Below are 12,374 nucleotides of genomic sequence, written 5' to 3' on the forward strand. Positions count from 1 at the left end.
AACCGACCTTGGTTGCAGAATTGATGCCTTTTGACATAGGACTTGAATTCTTAAGTTGTAGCTATACGCGTATGCCAATTAAACGTGTAACCCACTCATTCCACAAATTATCAAACTCAATCCACAACGAGCACCAAAATTTTGATCTATTAGTATATAATGAATATCATCACATTTATAGAAGTTGTACCTAGGACATGAAACTCTGCATTTCCATCAAAGAAATACACCATTGTACAATTTCCATTAGAACACACAAACACCTCTTTGAATCCAACAACAACAAAAAAGGTAAAGGTCAGACCAAGTGCACCGCACGATTCTACAAGGCTCCCACAACGGCAGCGGGGTTTTGGGAGGATCAAAGTCTTACCTCTTAGAGGTTGTTTCTTTGTTTCGAATCCACAACCTCCAAGTCACAATGGAACAATCTTATTGTTGTGTAAGGCTCAACCCTCTGAATCCAACAAGATAGCATCAAAAGAAGGAGATAACATACATGATATAGAGTTCAGGACACAAATAAACTCATAGATTGAAGAAACAGAAAATTGTTTTTGAATGTAGAACAAAATAGCATCAAAAGGAAACGGGAGATTCTTTGTATTGATCTTTTAAGGATTTTCATTCCCAATTCATTTCCTTCTGTACATTTTTATTGAGGGTCAAAATCCCAGAGACTCTTAACCTTCTGGGACAAAAAAAAATTGGGTACAAAAGAATTCCGACTCAGGTTCACCCATATTCATCCTTCATTTACAATTGGAACAGACCTGAGTATCTCCACTTTGATGTTTAACTATACCTGTACTAAAACATTCCTGTAACTATAAATAAAATGGGACTGTGACAATGGGAAAATATCAAGATGCCAAATTGCTCAAAACGCGTTTTCCTGGCAGCCATAATTAATCTCCAATGGCCACGCCAGCTGGCTGAAATGGTCATCTTTTGTGACGTCCACACATATAAGTCTCAGCAACTTCTTCCCCCAGGCAATGTAAGAGGTCACATCTTTTGCTGGTAAGCACTGTCATTTCCACTGATGATCGGCTATACATGGAAGCCTACCAGTTGGAAGGGGAAGATATGACTCAGTCTGTAACTTCAACTGTCATCTGTGAAAATTTTGAAGAGGAAATCTCTAAAACGTCTCGAATATTGCTTTGGGTCCACGGCAGAGATTGAAGTAGGGTCATATTGTATTGATTTATACGCGTGCTCAAGCTTCTTGCTAATATCATAATCTTGTAGTATATCTATTATACCAAAGACAAGGATGACATCGTAAAACTCTCCCGTTGGTTCTCCAACTAGCTGACACTCGCAATCAGGTCTTCTGATTGTTTGTTCCGCCCGTGCTGGCATGTTCACACCTAATTTAATGGATGCCCACCTGCAAAACACATTTTGTAAGTAGTGGGAAAATAAAGTCATTGTGTTGCTTACTGAGATTAGAAATGATCATCGAGTAGTTTCACAAAATTGGAGATGGATTTGAGATTTGGTGCTATCGAGCCTGATAGTAGTAAAGTATTTACTCTTTAGGAACTAATTAAGAAAGTATCACAATGGGGGAAACAAGTGCCATTGACAAGTTTTGAGAGTTTCAAAACTAGTTAACCCCAAAAAAAAAAAAAAAGGAAAGATAAAAAATAAAGAATAGGTTTCAGTTTAGGTAATGCATGTCATGGGGGGAAGATGATCAATTTGTCGTTATAGAATTTCTCAATAATTTAAGAATTACATTAACCATTTTAATGGTTTTGTAGTTTGGGACTTGTTCAAAAGTTCTGTTATCACAAGGGTTCACAAATTTGTTTACCGGTCAGGATCAATGAGAAACTGATCCATGTCTGCTCTTGAAAGTCGGGGGGCAGATCCTTCACTGTCAAGGTCTCTGTTTGCTGCAAGTTTTGGAAATCAAATAGAGCTGTCAGCAACAAATTTTCTATATGAACGGTATAAGAATTATGGAAAGGATAGACAAAAACCTGTAGGAGTGCGAACTCCTGAAGTACGACCCTCACTGTTGAAGGATTCTGTACCGAATGAAGTTTCTCGAAAGTGAAGACCAACTAAAAGACTGTAGTCCATAATTCTCTCCTGTTCAAGAAAATCACAATCCCTATCCACTTGCCTGCATGAAGGTAACACTTACATTTACACAAAAAAAATTGTATATAGAAGCAATTGGCATTCTTCAAAAGCATCCCTATTTTAAACTTTTAAGTGTACAATTGATTCGGTCAATGAGTGGATATGAGAACACATGTAATTCTTGTGTGCATAAACACAAATTTGCATATATATATATATATACACACACATATAAGATATGGAGAGTTACATGACTAAATAAGAACTTCAAAAGGGTCTGCTTTACACAACCAACATTACACCCCTTCAAAGTATGGGTTTTCTTCAAAATGTGACTTCACCAAAATTATAAGCATTTATCTGCCTCTGCCAACCTTACTCAACCAATTTTCCTCCTATAGCAAGAACCATGGTGTAACTTTTCTCTCACTTTCTTTCTTTCAGTTCCTGATACTTTTAATTATAAAGTAGTCTCTGTCATTGTCAAATTGAAGGCATCCTATGTAATTAAGCTTTTGGAACCTTTTCTAGCTTCTTCCTATCATTGAGTAATATTTTTCTTTAAACTGTTCGGGCAATTTATACACTCTTGTCAGAGCAAAATTGCCTTTTTGTGCTTCTGACACAACAATGCTTGCTACATAAGAGCAATTCAAGAATTAAGAAGTTGATGCAATATAATGCAAGTTATTCATGAACTAACGCTTTGTTGAAATTGAGTCGCAAGGTCAGCGACTGAGCATAGGTCTATCTAAATCACTAGTATGTGAGTGATGAGACGCAGAATATTTGTTCCTGTGAAATTTCCAGGAATATGGGAACAAGAGCAGGAAGCTCTAATGCTGTCACACTCTTCTTTGGAGTATCCTACTTTCTTACTACTTGCAAAAGGGTGGGTTATAAAGCCCTATCACTCTTCTGGATGTCTCCCAGTTTCTTGCTAGTTGCCAGAAGTTAGGAGTGATTTAGCTCCCACTGTTCAAGGAAAGTATACATATTTACAATATATACATGACAAAGTAATTAAAAAGGAAGTTCACCTGCACAACTCTTGGAACCAAATTTTCTGCAATCGGAAAATGAAATTGAGATCAAGGTCCTTAAGGGTGGTTGTGGCATCAATTTCGGACTCAGGTTTATCGGTTACACGACCATGAGAAGAACCTTTCAAGTCGAAACGTCTGTGAATAGGATACTCAGTACAGAACAGATTCCCCATTATAACAAATCGCACCTGGATATCCAAAAACAAGAATTCAGAGTAAAGTTGCTGACTTCACCATGGAGATTCATACATATCTTGATATTCAAAATTGGAGTTTTTTTATTTTCAACTTTACCTTCTTTTGGTTACTACCAGTTAACCTCACACAGTGAAGACCATAAAATTTGGTCACGAGAGTGTTCTCAAAGGCACGAACGTGATTATAATAGGCTGGGAGCATCCTTATTAGAACCTGTAGTGGTGTAGATCAATCAGACTTGGAGTGTTATAAGGCTTCATATTCAGCACTCTGCAATTACTTGTGAAAATCTCATGAAAGGAAAACCAAATTAACTTTGGCAACTATTTTGAAAAAGGGTTTAGAAATAAATTTCAATTGTGAGAAAATGAGAATGCCCAAAATAGTTGGGAAAAGATTTTGTTGAGTTGAGAAACTGAGAATGAATGTTTCTGAAAAAGTTTACATTGCCATTCATACTATCTTCTGCAAAAACACATAAACTTGGCAATTAATTTAGAAATTGTAATTTAGTAATTAATTTAGGAATTGTAATCAAATTTTGTGAATTGGTCATGGAATGAATACCAGGTTTTAGGGAAATTTAGTAAATTCAGATTATGGAACAAAAATATCAGGCATAATTCTGGAAGTTAGAACCATTTAGAAGATTATGTTGCCAGTGCTTATAATAGGATTTGAGAAGAAATTGAGTTGAATTTGAAACTCAGTAGTTAATCTCAAAGTCAGATGCATGCAAGCACAAAAATGAACTCACTTTAACTTCTGCCTTCTTCATGGTCTTTATCATGTACTTGTCGTCATTGGTCAAATAAAAGAAGCTTCCACTTTTTCCAGGAGATGAGAGCTCCCGAAGGGCATCATTCCCACATATTGATATCATATAATCAGCAGGATCCACCTTGAACAATTTCCTTAAAGTCCTGAAAATATATATAGTGAACCATGAGGTCTCTTTTATTTAAATTATGCTTTAAATATAGGAATAAAATTATGCAGTTTGTGAGATGAATGAAGCATGTCCAGGGGAAACGTCTACACTCATTTATGCAAAGGTACTCATTCAATTTGACTTCAAATATCATAGTATTTGCTACGAGCGAAATATCAATCTACTTGTGCCCCCAAAGACCACGTTTTCGTTAACTTCTACCGTTTCCCAGGCTCTACTTCCTAAAAGTACCATGATCGCCTTAATGAGAAACTATGTTACATGGATTCAAATACATTTCCAGGGGGTGGATATGTATTTAATCATATCAAATACCCATCTCCAGTGACATGGGGACACAACTAATATTCCAATTTTAAATATTATTGGGGACACAATAATATAAAAAAAACAATAAATAAGAGACCTTTTTTTTTTTTAAATCGCGGCAAGAAACCCACTCCCACATTATCCCTATGGGGACTTGATTATAGGTTTAACTTGAATTATTGGACATTCTTTCCAAGTGTACGTCCAACCAAACATGTATGACACATATCCTACATCCATAACCAGGTTTCGTTTGTCTGATACAGGTGCTTCATACATTTAGAGAGAAATGCACATATGGGCACACAATGCCAAACAGAACCAATATTGAAATTCTGATTGTTAATTTATGAAAGAGGGATAATCCATTGCAAATGAAAAATGTCTGAGGCCTGACCTGAAAACCAATGGGCAGTAATCTTTCCATTTAAAATCAATCGATTGGTGAGGTGGAGTATGCTTGGATCCTTCTGGAGGAAATTTGGTCCACACTTTTTCCCTGGGATCAAAAGCTGAAGCCTTCAAATCAAGGGATGTAGTTGGGGCAGGCCTTCCAACCGAATGTCTGTGCAGTGACACTAGAAATGAATCACAAGACGAAACTTACAATTATAGATAGAGATCTAATAACACGTTTTAGAAACATAGAATCATTCATGGTGAAAAAATAATAATTATTATAATTATAGCGTTGATAATATTACTTATCACCCAGTCCAGAAAATAGAAAAAAATATATATATAAATAAACTTTTCCATTAAACACGCACCATATAGCTTGTTTTTGTCAGAAGTCAGAACCTGTTTCAAATCACTTTTAAAATTGTTACTTCAACGACCCCCCTTTCACACCTTAATTTTCCAATAATCAGTAAAAGGTTATACGCATCAATATTTTTCCTCACACTTCATATTCACCTTTACTAAGAGGCGTACCATGTCTCCCAATCTTTGATTTGTAACTCTACATTTCATCAACATATTGTGTTGGAGAGAGACCTTTCAAAAAGTTATGAGTGGGAAGTAGAAAGAAACCTTTTGATAGATGGAGGATAGGGGAAACACAAATGATGTGAATGGACATGATGGCCAAGTGGGATGGTTTAAACCAACAGAAGTGCTTGATAGACCTTTAGAAACAAAAGACAATGATCAAAATGGAATGTCTAACCATTTGGTTTTAGAGGTAGTTTCTGCAGAAAAGAACATGATAATCATCTTAACATGAAATGTATACACCAATTTCTTCATAAGCTTCAAAACTGATTTCATTTATCCCAACTGATAGAAAGTTAATTTCTAAGCATGCATAAATACACGAGATTACGAGACTAACCACTTTGTGCATAATAATTTCAATATTTAGATATTTATTCACTCACCAGCACCCCATGTATGCTGTATGCTGCAACGACACTGGGTAATGACCTTTTTTACTAAATCTCAAGAGCTTTCTAAACCATGGTACTCATTAGAAGAAAGGGCATTATATATGATAGGTAAATAACACAATTTTTTCTTTAATTTGAGCTCTTACAATTAACATCTCAACCATCATTCATATACCATTTATATGAGATTAGAACGATAAATCCCACAGAATGGATGAAACTCAACACCACACCAATCATAAAAGTTTGAATATAACAACATGGTGAGATTGAAAGGAAAGGAAAACTAGCTGTAACTCGTCAGTACCTTATTCCAAGCTGCAGATTAAGCATAAGCTCGTAATTTTTATGCCCCTTAGCTATTGTTGTCCCCTGTCTCTTCATCGGCTGTATTCTAATCGGCTGATGCCAGCTCCTATCTGAATCATCAAGTTGGAAATTCCCCGAACCTTCTTCCACCTCTCTCCCACCCGTCGAATATCTATCAACGGTGTCACAACCAAATTCAGTATCAGAGCTCCAACTATACCCACCACCTCCATTGCTCAGCCTCCCATCGCTCAGCCTCCCATCCACTGACATTCTTTTAGGCCTCCCATCATTCAATTTTAAAGAGCTCCACATTGGCTTCTTCTGCCAGAATTCCCCCTCAATCCCGGAATTAAGCATCTTTTGCGAAGGAAATATTGATATCTTCTCGCCGGTACAAATGTTGCAATCATTCAAATGAACCGAAAACACTTCTTGAGGATCCCAATCAATGTTACCAATTGGTGACCCTGAAGGGTAAAAAGTCCCACTCTGCTCTTGGGGGTCCTTACTCCACACACCCACGTAAAAACCCCCATCTTCTAACCTAAATGTGCCATTTCCTTTGGGCAATCCATTCTCCCAACACCCATCATATCGATTCCCATTAGACCAAACCATTGTACCATGGCCATTCATCTTCCCATTCTTCCAATGCCCAACGTAATGGTTCCCGTTCGTCCATTGGTACCGGCCTTGCCCCTCCTGCAACCCGCGGTGCCAATCTCCATCATAGAAGTCTCCATTAGTATAATGCTTAGTCCCCTTTCCATGTTTCAAATTCATCAACCAAGCACCTTTATATGTATCATTTGAACAACCTGTGTAAGTCCCTTCACCATCCATATACCCAGTCTTGAATTGGCCCTCATAGGTGGCTCCAGAGGGCCAACTAAACCTACCCTTTCCCATGGCAGTGCCTCTGAACCAATCACCAACATACATACACCCATCTGGCCAAAGGTACTTTCCATGGCCATGTGGTAGGTTATCTGCCCACTGGCCTGCATAGTAGTCTCCATTGGAGAAGATCCTCTCAACATGAGTGACCTCGCCGGGGCCAGCACCGGTGTCGTCGTCGTCGGCGTGGGCTACAGACATTGTTGCGAAAATGCTGTTTGCCCTTTTCTTTGGAGCTGCGTATGATTTGCGTACCGCTATTTCCCAGGCCTTCACAATGCCGCCAGATTCTCTGCTCATTCTCTCTCTAAACCCCCCTCTTTCTCTCTCTATACTACCTCCCTCTCCCTTCCTGTATCTCTATGGCATTCTGTTTCTTAACCCAGATCATGTTCTCTCTGTATCATCAATGTGACCTTGAAAACCAAATCAAAAACCATTTTTACAATGAACCCAAAAGACCCACCAGAAATATTGGATTGTTGAACCAAAAACACAAAAACCCAAAACCACCAACAACAAAAATATGGCTCTGTTTTATCCCTTTCTTGTGTTCTTTTGTTGATTTGCTGAAATGGGTGTCTGTTTTTTGTGCTTTCCCGAATGTCTGTTAACAAAAAATATAATAATTTTGAAAGGTGTTTGATTGATGGGAAAGCAAAAGGAAGAATGGAAGAAATGACTGGCTTTTTTTCTTGGGTAGAGGGTATTTTTCCTCTTTTTTTGCTTCTCTTTTTTTTCTTTGCCCTTTTTTTTTTTTTTTTTTTTCTGAGTTGGTATGAACCAGAGATTCAACAACAACACATTGTTCTTTGATTCCGTGTTTGGCTCCTGAAATTAATAACAGACCGAACAGTTGGAAGGATGAGAGGAATGGTGGTGGTGATGTGAATGACGTGTTTGCCATTTTTGGTGTCTCAATCAGACCAAATACCTCAAATACAACTAATTTTAGTATTATATTTCAGATTACAAGATTTATTATTATTTGCCTTAACACTCCCTTTTGTCCTTTTTCTTTTACCTAACCCCCTATAATATTTTAAACTTGCATTTCACCACCATTTGTGTGTCTTTTTTTTCTTCTATTATTTACAGTTTGATATGCCTCCTTCAAAATCTAATTCATATCTAGGCTTGTTGATTTTGTATTGTAATGTCATGTAAAAATAGCAGTAATAAAAGAAAAAGATCCCACAGCTCTATGTGAACAATTGTACTTTATTCTTTTCTTTTGTTCTTTTGACTTTTTGGTTGGAACTTGGGAAAGGGTGGACTTTGGAGTTTAAGAAGAAAAAAAAATTAAAATTAAAGGTAATCTTGTACAGATACCACAATTTTTTCTTAGTTGGTTTGAGATATGAATTTTTCTTTTTTTTCTTTTTTTTTTTTTTTTTTTGACACTTTTTTCTTTTTTTTCTTTTTCTTTTTAAAGGGGGGACTGGGCAGATAAAGAAATAACACTATAAGACAATGGCCCTATGATAATGAGGTCATTTTTTTCTAATTAAGGATGAAAGTACTTTTGGAGTTATGGATGAAACTTGAAAAATAAACTAAAGGGGATATACTATTAGGTTTATGGAACCAAAAGATTTGATAATAAAATAAATTTGAGGAGAGTGAGAGAGCAATTAATATGATGATACAAGAGCAACTTAATGTGATACTACTACCATCAAAAGTTTAGTCCTACCAAGTTGAAAGTTCATAATGCGGAGCCTCGATCCGTTATTGTAGTAGTATTTATTTTTCAAAATTCATATTCGTATATGTATTTCAACACACTATATCTATTTTTCAACATATTATATTTAACTAAAAAATTCAGATATAATGGTGTTGAAAATCACTACGTCATTATTGCAACACCAAATTTTACTATCGAGAATTCAAGTGCCATATTACTTACGTGAGAGAATATAATTTGGAATACAAAATTGCACAGCTAATAACTTAATATTAAATATTTTACATTACCAAAAGTTTAGTCTTTCTCACAAAACTTTCTTCCACCATAACAAGTATTACAAAATATTGAAAATTATGTGCATGTTGTAATTTAGAACATGTTTTTGGCAAATTCATAGTTTCTCTCATAATCGTGGACATGGAAATGAAATTAATTAATTTTAAAAAAAATATAATAAAATTAAATGAAAGCAGTCAAAACAACTCTGTTTTAACCTGAAAACACAGAGTGACTGCTCTTAAATAAATTCCCCATACTTGTGCCCTACTGCCCTACACGTGTGTCCATCACAATAGCGTATATAGCTAGCCCTGAACAGCCATAGAGAGTTATTGTGTGGTCAATTTGGACAGAAGGCGTGTAAAATGATAGGATCATACATAAACCCACCACTTTATGAAATGTTGGATTGCCCATTTGTTTTATGTGTATCATGTTAAAAGGGATGTCTCCCATTGGGTGGTTTGTTGTCAGAGAAAAAATAGGCTCTTGCCTTTTCTTGTCCACTCTGTCTCTCCATTACAAAACCTGAATTTATGCAAATTTTAAGTGTCTCCTTCTTGGTTGAAAGAAAAAGAGGAAATGGTGGTGAAAGTAATATATACTCTATATTGTTTTTTTAAAGATACATCATCGTGATATCACATATTTGAATTAGAAAATAACATCTTAGGCACAAAAAATAAAATAACGTACATTTAATTTTTTACGAATCTTACAATTAAAGATATGTTTGGACCATGTGTCTCTTATTATCCTCACACTAAGGGCCTTTTAGGTTGGTTTGAGGTTTTAACAATTTTAGGTGGTTATGTTATTTATCACTTGTAGAGGCTCAAAATTTGAGATCATTTTGGAGATTTCTGTAAATAAACGCCCTCTCATTTGTGTTGTAAATATAAGGCCGTGTAGTGACAGATTAAAACTTTTATCGAATCTTTAATATGTATTGTTCTTCTTAATTTGAAGATTTTCAATTCATTGTTTGAAATTAGACTTTACTAGCCGTACTCAAGTTACTTCAATCTCATATATTTGAAGAGTCCTCCTATAACCTAAATAAAAATCTTGTTTTTATGAATCTATGGATTATTTTCTTTTTCGATTAAGTGCATAAAACACCTCTGTAATAATGCTAATGTAACGGTAAGTCCTAAAATTATATTGTTGTGTGATTGAGCCCCTATTTTTTTTTTGATAAAATAACAAAGTACACCCTTCCTTAGCTTTGTCAAGACAATAAATAAATAAATAAATTGTAATGTTTAACATGCGACATAAAATAAATGTATAATCTCAGTTTTGCTCTTTTAAACATGCTGAAAATGTCGGCAATTGTTAAATACAATTTGCAATATTTAACCTCTTTCTCAACTCTCTCCATGGCAATCTTTTTCTAACCACTCTCCACTGCACTCCAAAGTTTACAGAATTGGACTGTCTCCTTTCCAAAAATCAATGCAAGTACAATAATCACTACATGGTCGTATCAGGCGACAACAGCGCGCCCATGTAAAAGAAATGCATAGTCTACCATATTTTTTCACATTCCGTGAACATTATTGAGCTGAAAATTTCGAACACATATGTTGTATCACATTCAACGAATTCCAGTTCATACACGTGTGACTCTTCACGCAGCGTAAAGATTTCAACTCGGATCTATAATTTCCACTGCCATCTACTTCGACCACTGTCAACCTCAACTTCTCTGCCACCAAATTTTCATTTTTCGTCCCCTTCCCTCCATTATTGATGATGCCCGATATCAGTACCGAAATAGAAATCCATGAAAAAACACCCAGCAACAAATTCATCTCTCGTAAGCTCAATTAGACAATCAAAAAGCTTGGATTAGCATAATTAATTAGCCAATCCATCAATTGTTTGGTGGTTTTGGGTGTTCATTGTTTGCATATCAAAATATTTGTGAGGGTTACTGTCGGCATTGTCTTGGATAGTGATAGCAAAAGCATAATAATGCCTAAGATTAATGCCATAATCATATTACAATTTTGGAAGATGATTGTGCCCTAGAGTCGAAAATCTCATATTTGGTAGACCCAAGGGCAGTTAAGTCTTTTTACTTCTCATAACTTCTTCGTTTTGTCTCTTCTTTGAGTTTATATATATATATACATGTGATTTTAGAGATCTAAGCTCAGTCATGACCAAGATTATGATGACAATCATGGTAATTACCAACATCATCATCACCAAGAAAATGATTATATTTGTAGTTTAGTAATGTTTCTCTTTGCATGTCATATTAATTCGTAGTCTGATATATATATATATATATATATATATATATATATATATATATATATATATAGTTTTCTTTTTAGAAGATGATATTAGTGATTCTAAAAAAATTCTAATTTTAATGAAACTTTCTATTGGCAATATCTTTTTGTGAGCACTAGAGAAATATTAACTATGCTAAATTAATACAGGGCAAAATGCAATAAATTCTCTCAATTATTTGTGTTTTGCAATAAATTCTCCTTGATTATTATTATTTATTATTATTATTTTTTTTGTCAAAAAAAAACCCTTCTAACTATCCAAAGGGTAACATAGTTGATGGAAAATATTTTTGAGACGAAAATACCCCTATTCCTATTATATAAGGAAAATTGCACAAAACCTCCCTCTACTTTGAATTTTTGGCAAGAAACCTCTTTGATCAAAAAAGTTCACATAAAACCCCCATTAAGTATCCAATTTGTTGCAAAGTGATGTTATAATGACTAAAGCGACCTTTAATATAAATTTAGTAAAATGGTGCTCCTTAATATTAAATTAAAATTAATACAAACTCATTTTGCATAGTGTTGTTATAAAAAAATTGATATTTTTTTTTTAAATGGTGAGTTTATAAGAAAATGAAAATAATTTTCAAAAATTTCTTAAATTTTCATTTTCAAAAATAAAAAAGAAAATACCTTTTTTTTAGATTTTCTTTTCTTTTTTATTTAAAAATATGAAAATGCCTTGAACCAATTTAAAAAATATTCTTAAATTTTTATTCCTAAAAATAAAAAAGAAAATACCTTTATTTAAAAATAAAAAATAAAATACGTTTATTTATATTTTCTTTTCTTTTTGTGATTTAAAATGAAAATACCTTGAAACAATTTTCAATTTTTTTATTTAACTTTTCTTTTCCTTTTTATTTTTAAAAATAAAAAATT

The 12,374-nt window shown here is 34.6% G+C and overlaps 1 protein-coding gene across 1 annotated transcript; it reads right to left on the reverse strand.

Annotated features, from left to right (window-relative positions):
• Nucleotides 1–538: 538 nt before the first annotated feature.
• Nucleotides 539–8,142, reverse strand: LOC132299422 (phosphatidylinositol 4-phosphate 5-kinase 6-like). Its single transcript, XM_059796022.1, has 8 exons — nt 6,304–8,142; nt 5,003–5,170; nt 4,102–4,267; nt 3,441–3,557; nt 3,141–3,334; nt 1,995–2,140; nt 1,826–1,907; nt 539–1,396 (listed from the first exon to the last, which is right to left on the reverse strand). Exons 1-8 carry the CDS (start codon nt 7,503–7,505, stop codon nt 1,108–1,110), a joined length of 2,364 nt encoding a protein of 787 aa, XP_059652005.1. The 5' UTR covers nt 7,506–8,142; the 3' UTR covers nt 539–1,107.
• Between the last annotated feature and the right edge of the window lie 4,232 nt (nt 8,143–12,374).

Source organism: Cornus florida, unplaced genomic scaffold (assembly GCF_030987335.1).
Source record: "Cornus florida cultivar Cherokee Brave unplaced genomic scaffold, ASM3098733v1 CherokeeBrave_3.0.0_Hap2_Chr03, whole genome shotgun sequence".
Lineage (NCBI taxonomy): Eukaryota > Viridiplantae > Streptophyta > Magnoliopsida > Cornales > Cornaceae > Cornus > Cornus florida.